The sequence below is a fragment of the Hyperoodon ampullatus genome (assembly GCF_949752795.1).
Source record: "Hyperoodon ampullatus genome assembly, chromosome: 3".
NCBI classification, from domain to species: Eukaryota; Metazoa; Chordata; class Mammalia; order Artiodactyla; family Ziphiidae; genus Hyperoodon; species Hyperoodon ampullatus.
Window position 1 is genome coordinate 139,505,732 of NC_136916.1, and position 13,367 is coordinate 139,519,098.

General features: G+C 36.2%; 1 protein-coding gene across 2 annotated transcripts in view; it reads left to right on the forward strand.

Annotated features, from left to right (window-relative positions):
* The window catches only part of MNAT1 (MNAT1 component of CDK activating kinase), a 220,335-nt gene that overhangs the window by 58,230 nt on the left and 148,738 nt on the right, over nt 1–13,367 (forward strand). For both annotated transcript variants that reach the window (XM_079699958.1, XM_079699959.1), the window contains exons 4-5: nt 960–1,063; nt 10,560–10,700. In XM_079699958.1, the coding sequence (XP_079556084.1) occupies nt 960–1,063; nt 10,560–10,700 (245 nt within the window). The remainder of the gene's footprint in view (nt 1–959; nt 1,064–10,559; nt 10,701–13,367) is intronic.

Sequence of the window (13,367 nt, forward strand, 5' to 3'; positions counted from 1 at the left end):
GTAAGTAATTGGAGAAGGGATAGAAGGGCTAATAACAGATGCACAAAGATTATGAGGAATCCAAGGGAACTCTGGATTGAATTATGGAACAGGAGAGACAACGATGATGATCCGTCTTTAGACGGGCTGATAACAAACACTGAAAGGGGTAGGGCAGTGGGGCAGTACTTCAAAATATGAATTTATATATACTAAAATAGTTTTTTTGGTTCAGAGTATTATAATAACCTTTTTATTTACATATGTAAACTTAGAAGGGAGTAAGGTATTTATAATTAAAATTATTTTGAGTTGGAATTATAAAAAGATGGTTCTAAGTCACTGAAAGTTTATCACCTATCTGAACATTTCTTAGTGGCTTCTCTTACTAAATTATTTCAGTCTTAAGTTTTGCTGCCAGATTTTCCTTTACCTTCCCTGTTAGGTTTCGACTCATGTATTTCATACTTTCCCAGATCTAGACTATATGGTAAATGATTCAAGCTTGTGTCTAGCCATGTTGAGGATCAGAATAAAACCTGTTTTAGTTTGATAATTTTTTTTATTCCTTTGGATGATTTTTCTGTTTCTGGCACATAGATTCTTTTCAGTATTGATTCTGATCAGTATAGTAGATCCCAGACTTACTCTTTTCATTTAAAAAATTAAGCAATCTTTTTTATACTTTTAAAATTAAAATGGGCACTATAAAAATCAAATCCAATGTGATTATGGCAAGCACGTATCTTAGGTTTTTTGAGGTGATTCAGATCTTTAGATAGTCTGTGTGATAGTCTGACAGGCTCTCCTTATATTTGGTTCAGAAAACATAGTTGCTGAACTAGAGCTAGTTTCTTAAGCTGTAAAGACTGTCAACCTGATGAATTAAGAAATCACTGTGATGAATATTTGGTTTTTATTATCTTCTCAAGATTTATGTTGAAACTATATTTCATGTCAGTGTTTCTTTTCTGATGCAGTTTTCAACTTGACCAACAATGTGGATTTGGACAACACCAAAAAGAAAATGGAGACATACCAAAAGGAAAACAAAGATGTCATTCAGAAAAATAAGTTAAAGCTGGTTGGTTGCTAAGTATTTTCTTCTTCTTTTGTATTAGAGATGAATGCTTCTACATGATCCTTTAAAAAGCTATCTTTCTCTAAAACTAGTTATATTTACAAAGACTTTAGCTGAAATTAAGGCCAGAAATACTAATATATGTATATAGGCATATAGGTACGAGGCACACATTACTATAGCAAAGACAGTTTTGGTGGCATTGTTAAAATATATCCTATAAAGGAAAAATAATTATAGACATGCAAGGATTTAATTAACTTACACAATTTAGCTATCATTTCTTCAATACAACTTGGCTTTCTAGTTTTGGGGGAAAGCAGAGGTAATTGTTTTTGAGGTACTATATCAGGAATTTGTAATCATTGGTAAAAATGATATAGATATATTTGGATTACATAGCTTGTATTTTCATCTTGTACTTAGAAGGACTTCCTTTTTATAGTCTTTAAGTGTTTCATTTAGGCACTTCTTTCCTGCAATAAAACTCTCAAGGAATTGACATTCTATTCCGTTCATATCCAGCCTGGCTTCCATATAAAGGTGTCTCATTTCTGAAAGCATCAGTGTGCCATAAAAATTACTCTCTTTGCCCAGTAGCCTTCTCTGGGTACATCAGAAGATACATGCAAAATAGGTATGCCCAGGGCTTCCCTGGTGGCGCAGTGGTTGAGAGTCCGCCTGCCGATGCAGGGGACACGGGTTCGTGCCCCGGTCTGGGAAGATCCCACACGCCGCGGAGCGGCTGGGCCCGTGAGCCATGGCCGTTGAGCCTGCGCATCCGGAGCCTGTGCTCCGCAACGGGGAGAGGCCACAACAGTGAGAGGCCCACGTACTGCAAAAAAAAAAAAAAAAAATAGGTATGCCCAGGTAACTTGTTGCATTAGCTCTGTTTAAATTAATAAGGTTGTTTTTTTCAAGTGAGTGCTCTTTTCATTTATCGTTTTAAAGTAGCAAATAATATTGAGCATTGAAAGAATAATCTAATTTTAGGCTGGTTATATTATTTTAAAGTAGGAATTTCTAATTATCTGAAAACTTTATAATGATAGGTTATTGAATACAGTTGCCCCTTGAACAACACAAGTTTGAACTGCGCGGGTCCACTTAACACCTGGATTATTTTCAATAGTAAATGCTACAGTAGCACACAATGCGAGGTTGGTTGAATCCTTGGATGCAGAACTGCAGATACAGAGGGAACCACTGATAAGGAGGGCAGACTATAAATTATACACGGATTTTCAATTGTGCGAAGGGTCAGCGCCCCTAACCCCCTGTGTTGTACAAGGATCAACTTATATTTTATGTAATGCATGTTACAGCGACTGCATTTATTCTTCATATTAACGTTTAGCACCTGGATCTATTATAACAAAGGATTTTGGTCAGTAATTCATTATCATTTATTAATTGGTCATTCTGTGGTGAGCACTTTATCTATTAGTGATACTATCACTATTTGGTGTTGGCATAAATACAGACATAGGACCATTTTTTAAGATGGTGCAAATTAACATATATCAGTAACTATGGTATCATTGGGTAGAGACAGTTCTCAAGTGGCCCAAGGAGTGTGGACTATATGACTGATGTCTTTTTGCAAACCTGAGGTAGCAACTTGCCTTTAATGTCTTTGTGAAAGTTGAAGTCTTACTGTTCCAAAAATATCAGAATTGTGTCAAAAAGGAAAAAAAAAGCAATCTCTTGCATGATTAGGCACATGAAATGACCCATTTCTGACATAGAGAAACTATTACTGAGTTGTCTGCTAACGAGATCTTATTTGTCTCATGGAGCTGGCACCTAACATCAATTGTGAGCATGGAGAAACTGAATAAAGGTGATCTAATCTTGAAATAGAGTCTTAGTGAAGATTAGCTTAATTTTTATCTTCTGTTTTCTGGATTCTCATGAGCAACAGAGATTGCTGCATAGAATGTCTATCAATTTAGCAAAAAAAAAAAAACTATAGTTCAATAAGCATTTGTTGAATATCTGCTAAACACATAGTATACAAAGATGAATAAGAACCCTGGTTCTGTAGGGACCAGGTAATTTCAGTACAACGACATAGGCACATGGAGAGTTCTGTGTGCTTGCTATTATGGGAATACAGAAGAGGGATACCTAATCTATTCTAGGAAGGCTGGGAAAGGCATTCCAGGTGAGATAATGCCTGAATGGAGCTTTGAAGGACAAGTAGAAGTTACCAAGTTGTAGAAGACGGGAAGGGGGTGGGTTGGGAAGCTGCACAAAGACATTCCAGGCAGAAAGAAATCATGAGCAAAGGCAAGACGGCATGGATAATCACAGAGAGCTCTGAGAATTGTAAGTAGTTCTATATTGCCAAGTTCAATAGAGAGTTGAAACTGAAGTAGAAAGAGCCTAGATAACATAAGGCCTTATGTATTGTGAAAAGTAATTTGGGCTTATATTGACCAGTTGTTTGTATGTTTTAGCAGGTGAACCTTTTCTTCAAATGAAACCTTACTCTGAATACATTTGTTGAATCAACAGTGGGAGGACGAATAGGCCTGAATTCCCATCTGCTCAGTCTCTTCTGTAGTGTACCTTAGACATCTTATTAGGGAATTCCCAGGATTCCTTAGAGTAATGTTATAGAAACCTAGCTGTTAATGATTGTCATTGAAAGGTATTAAGCAAAGTGATAATAAAGTATTGTCCTTATTAGAATAGATTTATTGCTTTTGTGGAGGTTGAATTTGAGAGGATCAAACCTGGAGTTTAGGAGGCCAATGGGAGGTTATTGCAGTCTTGTAGGCGAGTTCAGAGGTGACTTAAACAAGGAATGGAGAGGTAGGGATGAATTAGAGAAATGTTTTGAGTTTGAAATAGCAAGTCCTAATGATGGATTAGAAGTGGGAGGTAAAGGTAAGGGAGGTTGATTGGGTAAGGTGGTGCCATTAGGGAGAAAACAGAGACCTTCTAGTCTTTCAGCCTGCTTCCCTTCTCCCAGTCCAATACCTTCTTTGTGCCCCCAATGTTTGATTTTTAATGACAGCTATTTTCCCAGTTATTCAATCAGCTAGCTAGCCAACCAGTATTTATTGAGGCTTTCTATTTTCAAAATACTTAAATACAGTGAGAAAATTGAGGCTACCAGTTTCTCATTGACAAAGCCAATAGACTCTTTGTTGGTCTGAATGTCATTTGGTCTGTAGGCAGGGCAGTATTTAATGCAGGCTTCTCCCTTGATGGCAAAACTCTTCCTTGACTTCTGTGGGGCCACTCCATTCTCTTCATCCTGCTGCTCTCACCTTCCTCTTTCATCCTTCTAAGAGGCTTCTCTTTCCTTTCTGTTTCTTAAACACCTGGATTCCTCTCGGTGCTTCTCTTTAAGAGTTAATCCTTTACACTGATTACTCTCAAGTGTTTCTGCAGCCCATTGTTTTCCTCCTGAGCTCCAAGAATTATATGTGATACGTCCATATATCTGTAATTGGTTAATCGACATTTTTTTCTGGATGCATTAAAGGCATTTGTGATTCAGCATTCCAGAACTGAATTTTTTTTTCCTTCCAGTTTCATTGAGCTATACCTAATTGACATATGGCACTATGTAAATTTAAGGTATACAGCATAATGATTTGACTTATATATCTCATGAAATGATTATCACAATAAGTTTAGTAAACATCCATCATCTCATATAGATACAAAATAAAAGAAAAAATTTTTTCCTTATGCTGAGAACTCTTCGGATTTACTCTCTTAAGAACTTGCATATGTGCAGCAGTGTCTATTATATTTATCATGTTGCACATTGCATCCCTAGATAATCTTATAACTGGAAGTTGGTACCTTTCGACTACCTTTATCCAATTCCTCCTCCCCCTAGCCCCTGCTTCTGGTAATCACAAATCTGATCTCTTTTTCAGTGATTTGTTCGTTCGTTTTTGTAGTATAATTGACCTACAACATTGTTTTAGTTCCTGGTGCACAACATAGTGATTCGATATTTCTATACATTTCAAAATGATCACCATGATAAGTCAAGTTACCATGTTGATTGTATGGTTACCATCATGATACAAAGATACTGCATTCCTGTTGACTGTATTCTCCCACACTATATATTTCATACCTGTGACTTATTTATTTTGTAATTGGAATTCTGTACCTCTTGATCTTCCTCACCTATTTCTCTCATTCCTCATCCCCCCCTCCCCTCTGGCAACCACCTGTTTGTTCTCTGTGTCTGTGACTCTGTTTCTGTTTTGTTGTTTTTGTTCACTGGTTTTGTTTTTTAGATTCCAAATGTAAGTGAAATCATACAGTATTTGTCTTTCTCTGTCTGACTTATTTAACTTAGCATAATACCGTCTAGGTTAATCCACATGGCAAGATTTCATTCTTTTTTTATGGCTGAGTAATATTTGATTGTATATATGTATATATATATCTCTCTATATATATCTATATCTCACATCTTTTTTTATCCATGCTTCTATTATTGATGGGTACTTAAGTTGCTTCCATTATCTTGGCTATTGTAAATAATGCATAAATGAACATTGGGGTGCATATATCTTTTCAAATTAGTGTTTTTATTTTCTTTGGATAACTACCCAGATTTGCTGGATTGTATGGTAGTTCTGTTTCTGATTTTTTGAGGAAGCTTATTGTTTTCCATAGCGTCTGCACCAATTTACATTCCCACCAAGAGTGCGCTAGGGTCCCCTTTTCTCCACATCCTTGACAGCATTTGTTATTTGTTTTCTTTTTGATTGTAGCCATTCTGACAGGTGTGAGGTGGAATCTCATTGTGGTTTTGATTTGCATTTCCCTGATGATTAGTGATGTTGAGCATCTTTTCCTGTGCCTTTTGGCCATCTGTATGTCTTCTCTGGAAAAAAGTCTATTCAGGTTCTTTGCCCATTTTTTTTTTTTTTTTTGCAGTACACGGGCCTGTCACTGCTGTGGCCTCTCCCTCTCCTGTTGCGGAGCACAGGCTCCAGACGCGCAGGCTCAGCGACCGTGGCACACGGGCCCAGCCGCTCCGCGGCATGTGGGATCTTCCCGGACCGGGGCACGAACCCGTGTCCCCTGCATTGGCAGGCGGACCCTCAACCCCTGCGCCACCAGGGAAGCCCTTTGCCCATTTTTTAATCCGGTTGTTTGTTTGTTTGTTTTTAAAAGATTTATTTATTTATTTATTGTTTTCTTGGGCTGCGTTGTGTCTTTGTTGCTGCGCGGGCTTTCTCTAGTTGCGGCGAGGTGGGGGGCTACTTCATTACGGTGCGTGGACTTCTCATAGCGGTGGCTTCTCTTGTTGCAGAGCACGGGATCTAGGCACGTGGGCTTCAGTAGTTGCAGCACGTGAGCTCAGTAGTGGTGGCTCGCAGGCTCTAGAGCACAGCTCAGTAGTTGTGGCGTACGGGCTTAGTTGCTCTGCGGCATGTGGGATCCTCCCGGACCGGAGCACGAACCCGTGTCCCCTGCATCGGCAGGCGGACTCTCAACCACTGTGCCACCAGGGGAGCCCTGCAGTTTATTTTTGTATATGGTATGAGAAAGTAGTCCAGTTTAATTCTTTTGCATGTAGCTGTCCAGTTTTTGCAAAACCATTTATCGAAGAGACTGTCTTTTCCTCATTATATATTCTTGCCTCCTTTGTCATAGATTAATTTCCCATATAAGTGTGGGTTTATTTCTGGGCTCTCTATTCTGTTCCATTGATCTTTGTTTTTGTACCAGTACCATATTTTTTTGAAGACTGTGGCTTGGTATTATAGTTTGAAATCAGGGAGTGTGATACCTCCAGCTTTGTTCTTCTTTCTTATGATTGTTTTGGCTACTTGGGGTCTTTTGTGTTGCCATACACAAAAAGAATTATTTGTTCTAGTTCTCTGAAAAATGCCATTGGTATTTTGATAGGGATTGCATTGAATCTGTAGATTGTCTTGGGGTAATATGGACATTTTAACAATATTAATTCTTCCAACCCATGAGCACAGTATATCTTTCCATTTGTTTGTCTTGTCTTCAGTTTCTTTTGTCAGTGTATTATAGTGTTCTCTGTACAGGTCTTTTACCTCCTTAGTTAGATGAATTCCTAGGTATTTTATTCGTTTTGATACAGATGTAAATGAGATTAATTTATCTTTCTGATAGTTTGTTGTTAGTGTATAGAAATGCAACAGATTTCTATGTATTAATTTTGTATCCTGCAAGTTTACTGAATTCATTGATGAGTTCTAATAGGTTTTTTCGTGGCATCTTTAGGATTTTCTATATACAGTATCATGCCATCTGTAAACAGTGACAGTTTTTCTTCTTCCTTTCCATTCTGAATTCCTTTTATTTCTTTTTTTGTCTGATTGCTGTGGCTAGGACTTGTGGTACTATGTTAAATAAAAGTGGCAAGAGTGGGCATCCTTGTCTTGTTCCTGATCTCAGAGGAAATGCTTTCAGCTTTTCACCGTTGAGTATGATATTAGTCGTGGGCTTGTCATATTTGGCCTTCATTATGTTGAATTATGTTCTCTGTGCCCACTTGTTTAGAGTTTTTATCATAAATCGATGTTGAATTTTATCAAAAGACCTTTTTGCATCTATTGAGATGACCATATGCTTTTTTTCAATTTGTAAATGTGATGTATCACATTGATTGATTTGTGGATATTTAACCATCCTTGCACCCCTGGGATAAATTCCACATGATTATGTTATATAATCCTTTTAATGTATTGTTGAATTTGGTTTGCCAATATTTTGTTGAGGATTTTTGCATCTATGTTCATCATAATTTAACTTTTTTTTTTTTTTTGCGGTATGCGGGCCTCTCACTGTTGTGGCCTCTCCCGTTGTGGAGCACAGGCTCTGGCCACGCAGGCTCAGCGGCCATGGCTCACGGGCCCAGCTGCTCCGCAGCATGTGGGATCTTCCCGGACCGGGGCACGAACCCGTGTCCCCTGCATCAGCAGGCGGACTCTCAACCACTGTGCCACCAGGGAAGCCCCCATAATTGAACTTTTTAATCTTCACTCTCCCACCTATTTCTCCTATTACATTCTTTATCTAAGTGTTGTAGCCATATCTGGTCAGTCTTCATATATTGTTGATAGCTTTTCCTTATGACCTTTCAAACCTGGTTCCTCCTCTAATTATATTATTGTTACCTTACTTAGGGTCCTCATTATTTCTTACTTGAGTTATTGAAATATTCTTCTAACTAGTCTTCCTGTCTTCAGTCTTGAACCCCATTGATATGTATTCTTCACTGCTTCTAGTCATCTTTCTAAACTCTAATGTTTTCCCCGTTGCCTTAGTATGGCATAAATGCATCCCTTAGTATGGTATGGTTGACTTTCCATGATCTGCTGTCTGCTTGCCTCTCCAGCTTTATCTAGAGCTTTCCCCAACTCCCATACTTCATGACTTGGCCATACCAAGCATTCCAGCTTTATTCATGTCTTTGCGCCTTTGTTTTCTCTGCCTAAATGGCTCTTCCACTCTCCAGTGGGGGTAAATACCTACTGTTTGAAGTCTGATCAACCTCCATATATTAGTTACCTAGGGCTGTTAAAACAAATTACCAAAAACTGGGTGATTTATAACAGGAATTTGTTCTCTTACAAGAACAGGCTTCTGTAGGCTAGAAGTCTGAAATCAAGGTGTCATCAGGGTCATGGTCTCTCTGAAAGCTCTAGGGAAGAATCTCTCTTTGCCTTTTCTAGCACCTTTGGCACCACTCTGATTTCTGCCTCTGTCTTCACATGGCCTTCTCCCCATGTCAAAATTTCCAGTATGACCTATCTTAACTTGATTACATCTGCAAAGACCCTATTTCCAAATAAGGTCACATTTATAGGTACCAGGGGTTAAAACTTCAACATATATTTGGGGGGCACACATTCAACCCATAACACTCTATACGAAATCTTTTCTAACTCTACCTGTCCTCCATCGTTGCAAGGAGAATTTACCACTCTATCAATTCTGTCCCAACTATACTCTGTGTATACCTCTCTGTCACTTGTCATACTTATTACTTATATGTCACTGTTTTATCATGAGACTCATCCTTTTCTGCTTATGGACCTATAGTCCAGTAATTCACTTTTCTAGCCCTCATATCTCACCCCCTAACTTTTTACATTTATTCCTAGTAATCCTTCTAAATCAAGTTTGAATTCTCTTCTCCACTGGGTGCCTGAGTTAGAATAGTAACCTCAGTCATAGAGGTTTGTAAAATTACAGGGAGAGATGCTAATAGGACTTAGCAACTGATTTAATTTAAGAGCAACGGGGTTGTGGAAGAGGGGGTAAACAGAGATGCCTTTGAGGTTTCAACTTGAGTTCCCTGAGATGTAGGTGTGTGCTTAGCAGAAATCAGGAATACAGGAGGGTGATCAGCTTTGGGAAACCAAATGCTAAACTTAATTTTGGATATACTGAGTTTGAATTATAAGTGAAACACTTTTTAATTGGGAATCTTGTTTCTTTGGGGAGTTTAATTTGTGAAGTGAAAACAATCTAATAGAGTGTTTTAATTATTATTTTACATAAAAATGTACTTTTCTCTGAGGTATCCGTTAATTCATATATTATGTTAGTGATCCCCAAATGTATTATACTCTCTCCCTCTATTCTGTATTTGTCTTGAGGTGCCATAAATTCTCAATGTTTTGTTGAATTAAAAAAAAAAGGTATTACATTTTCAATACCAACAATCAAGGATTTAAAGTAAAGCCATTCAGATTTTACTATATTTCTCATTCAGAAGACTTAAAGAGCAAAGGCTAGGTATAATATTGCTTTTAAGTACGAGTTAGAGTTGGAATAAATTTCAGAACCTGGAAGTATTTAATATTTCTGAGGAACTTCATAAAAGGGAAATGAGTAGGCCTGTAGTTCATTCTCTCTACATATTAGCTCTGGATTTTGAATTTTTCAGTCTACAAAAAGGACCCTTGAAATTTATATGCTTGTGTTAGAAAATAACTTCAGCTTTTCATAACTTACCTTAAATGAATGCTATTTGGAACTCAAGCATCAGAAAGACTTATTTTAACTTGGGAAAAAGAAGCAAACTCCTATGATAACTTTTCATTATCTTATATATTCTGAAAATTGTTTCTATTAAATAAACCAGTCTTTTATATGGAGTGTTTCAATCAATAGTTCTATATGGAGATTATCTATTTGTTGTTGGGTTTTTTGTTTTATTTATTTTTTCTTGTTAAATCTCCTAAAATAAAGACATTATTAAGCAGTTTCTACAATTCTGCAGCTGGGCTCAGTGTACTTTGTTTAGGTGTTCATTTAGTGCTAGATGTCATTCTCTTTAATAGTAACATGTCCACATGAAATAAAATGAATTCTAGTTCTTTTAAAGTGGAATTGCTGCACTATTAAACAATTAGTGACTAGTGTATTTTATGCTTCCAAGAAAGGAGGTACAGAGTATGGTATAGGGTTGATTTTGGTTACTAAATTTATTCCATGCCGTATATCAATGTTTCTGTTTTAGACTCGGGAACAGGAGGAATTGGAAGAAGCTTTAGAGGTAGAACGACAGGAAAATGAACAAAGAAGACTATTTATACAAAAAGAAGAACAACTGCAGCAGATTCTAAAAAGGAAGAATAAGCAGGCTTTTTTAGATGAACTGGTACGTATTAATGTTAATTGTGATAAAAAATCATTTGTCTTCAGGGCTTATCTTTCCTATTTATTATTCTGGGTAATGGTATTTAAATAGCATTTCTATAGTTTGTGCTGGTTTATTCACCTTCTGTTCCTTTATTTAAAAAAATGTTTGTCAATATCCATTTTATTTTCAGATAAGAGAGTATATTATAACTAACATAAGCCAGTTTACTATTAATAGGTTGTTGATGTGTTTCTGAGCTTATTGACTAAAACATTGTTTTCAGAGCATTTTTCTCCTGATTAATACTGGTTTTCTAATAACTAGCTCATTTTCAAGTGTTTTGGCTTCATGCTGAAGTTTTAATGACTCTGGTTACTCTGTGAGAACTGTTTCATATTTTTGCATGAAAAAAATACATTTGAAAGAAATGGCAATGTCTTGCAAGTTATTGGTGTTTTCTAGTTATTAGCCCCCCAAGTAGTCAACATTGTTAGATAATAGCAGTAATTATAACCAAGGTTTATGAAGTGTTTCATAGATTGGAGAATATTATTTGATGCTTATAAACCATTGTGATACTGATGAAATCACAATTAGAAAATCGTCCTTTCCAGTAAAGTCTTTTTACATTCTTCCTTTCCCCTTTCTGGACCCATAATTAATTTCCATGTGGTATTAACACACTTAACTCCTCAGTCTACTAGTTGCTATGCTGTTTGTTATTCTATGATCAGGTAAAAGTGTATGTGTATATTTTTCTACTGTGCTTTTGCCCTAAAAGCATTTAAGCCATATAACCAGGAATAAAAAGAGAAAGCAAGATAATTTAAATTAGAAGTAAGTGAGAAAGTAAAGGAAAAGTAAGGGTAAAGGCCTTAGTGAGGCTCAGACAGAAAATGCTTATCATAAACCCTATCTACTTTGTATGAATGGAATGTAAATTTGGTTCTAAAAATGAGGACAGGGAGTTCCCTGGTGGTCTAGTGGTTAGGATTTGGCGCTTTCAGTGCCGTGGCCTGGGTTCAGTCCCTGGTTGGGAAATGAGATACTGCAGGCTGCACTGTGTGCCGTTGCGCCAAGAAAGGAAAAAAAATGAGGACAGCAGTGTATAAAACAGAATATGTTTTTTTTTCCTTAGTAACTTCCATTAATTTTTCTTTTTAATATTTATTTATTTTTATATTTGGTTGCACCGGGTCTTAGTTGCGGCAGGTGGGCTCCTTACTTGCGTCCCCAGGGCTTCTTAGTTGTGGCATGAGAACTCTTAGTTGTGGCATGCATGTGGGATCTAGTTCCAGGACCAGGGATTGAACCTGGGCCCCCTGCATTGGGAGCATAGAGTCTTATCCCCTGTGCCACCAGGGAAATCCCTAACTTCCATTAATTTTTGTTGAAACTATTAAGTGGAAGTTGTGACTTTAACAGTTGAAATGATGCATGTCATGTTTTATATTCTTTTCATAGACATGTAGCTTGTGAGAAATTAAAAACTTTAAAGAATGAATTAGTAAAGATTCATGTTACAATTATTTTTTTGAAAGGTTGTTTCTCTCATCATTTTATGCAGAGTTTTCTTTGGTAATGCTTTCCGCTATACAATTAATTGAGTTAATTCCAAATACAGAACTTAGATATAAGACGAAAATACACTTTAATTTTTTAAAAATGTTCCATTTAGTATAAAGCGTTTTTAGTTTTGATTTTGAGATAAGCTGGTTTTGCATAGAAATTATTTTTGCGTATTCTTTTTGTCTTTAGTCTTTTAGCATGAAGTTTTGCTGCCTCATTGAGCTGTTCTTGGTAATTGAGCTGCAACTGCCAATGTTGTACATTGTGTATAATCTGGAGTTAATATTGGCTTTTGTTAAGAACTGCCCCCCCTTCCTGTTTTCTTCACCTGCAAGTCATTACTGTGCATACTTTCTTTACTGTTTAGATCATGTAACATGGTGGTTAAATAATCCTTAACAATTTACTGTATTCATTAGAACAATTAATTACAATAGATTGGTTTAAATACCAATTCAATTTGAATTTCTCATTTTCATATTTAAGTTTATTTTTAAAGATGGTTACTTTAATTTTTTAATATTTATTAAAAAATTTTTGTTAAAATGCTAACATATATTTCATCCTTATTGACTAACTGAAAGAATTCATTAAATTTCTTTTTATCCTCCTGAATCCTTATTAAGTAAAAGAATACATTGTATTTTTTTCTATGTATGTTCATGTGTTAGATATTATTAAGAAAGATTGAATTGGCATCTAAATATATCTAGAAGCTTAAATCTTATCTAGAAGCTGGATCTAATTTAGGCAACTAGTATAAGCACAACTTATTATAATTTTTTTTCTGCTGTTTCTGGTCCTTGTGCTACAAGTTACTTTTTAACCTTTTATAAAAGCATTGGCATTACACTATACTGTATGATGTGACAGGATTTTAATGTTATGGTCTTAATGTTTATGGCTTAGCATTTACTATAATGTTGCCTAGAATGTCCATTTATTTAATCCTAACTGTAAATTCAGGTTTTTTTTTTTTAAGTTTGGAAAAAGATTTTTAAACAGGTCCTGACTTATTAAATCTTTTTATATTCTTGTTTGAAAATTCTCTTCAGCTATGTCTTAAATTTTGTTAAGGGCTAATATTGTCAAACGCAGTAGCTGATTTTTATTAGA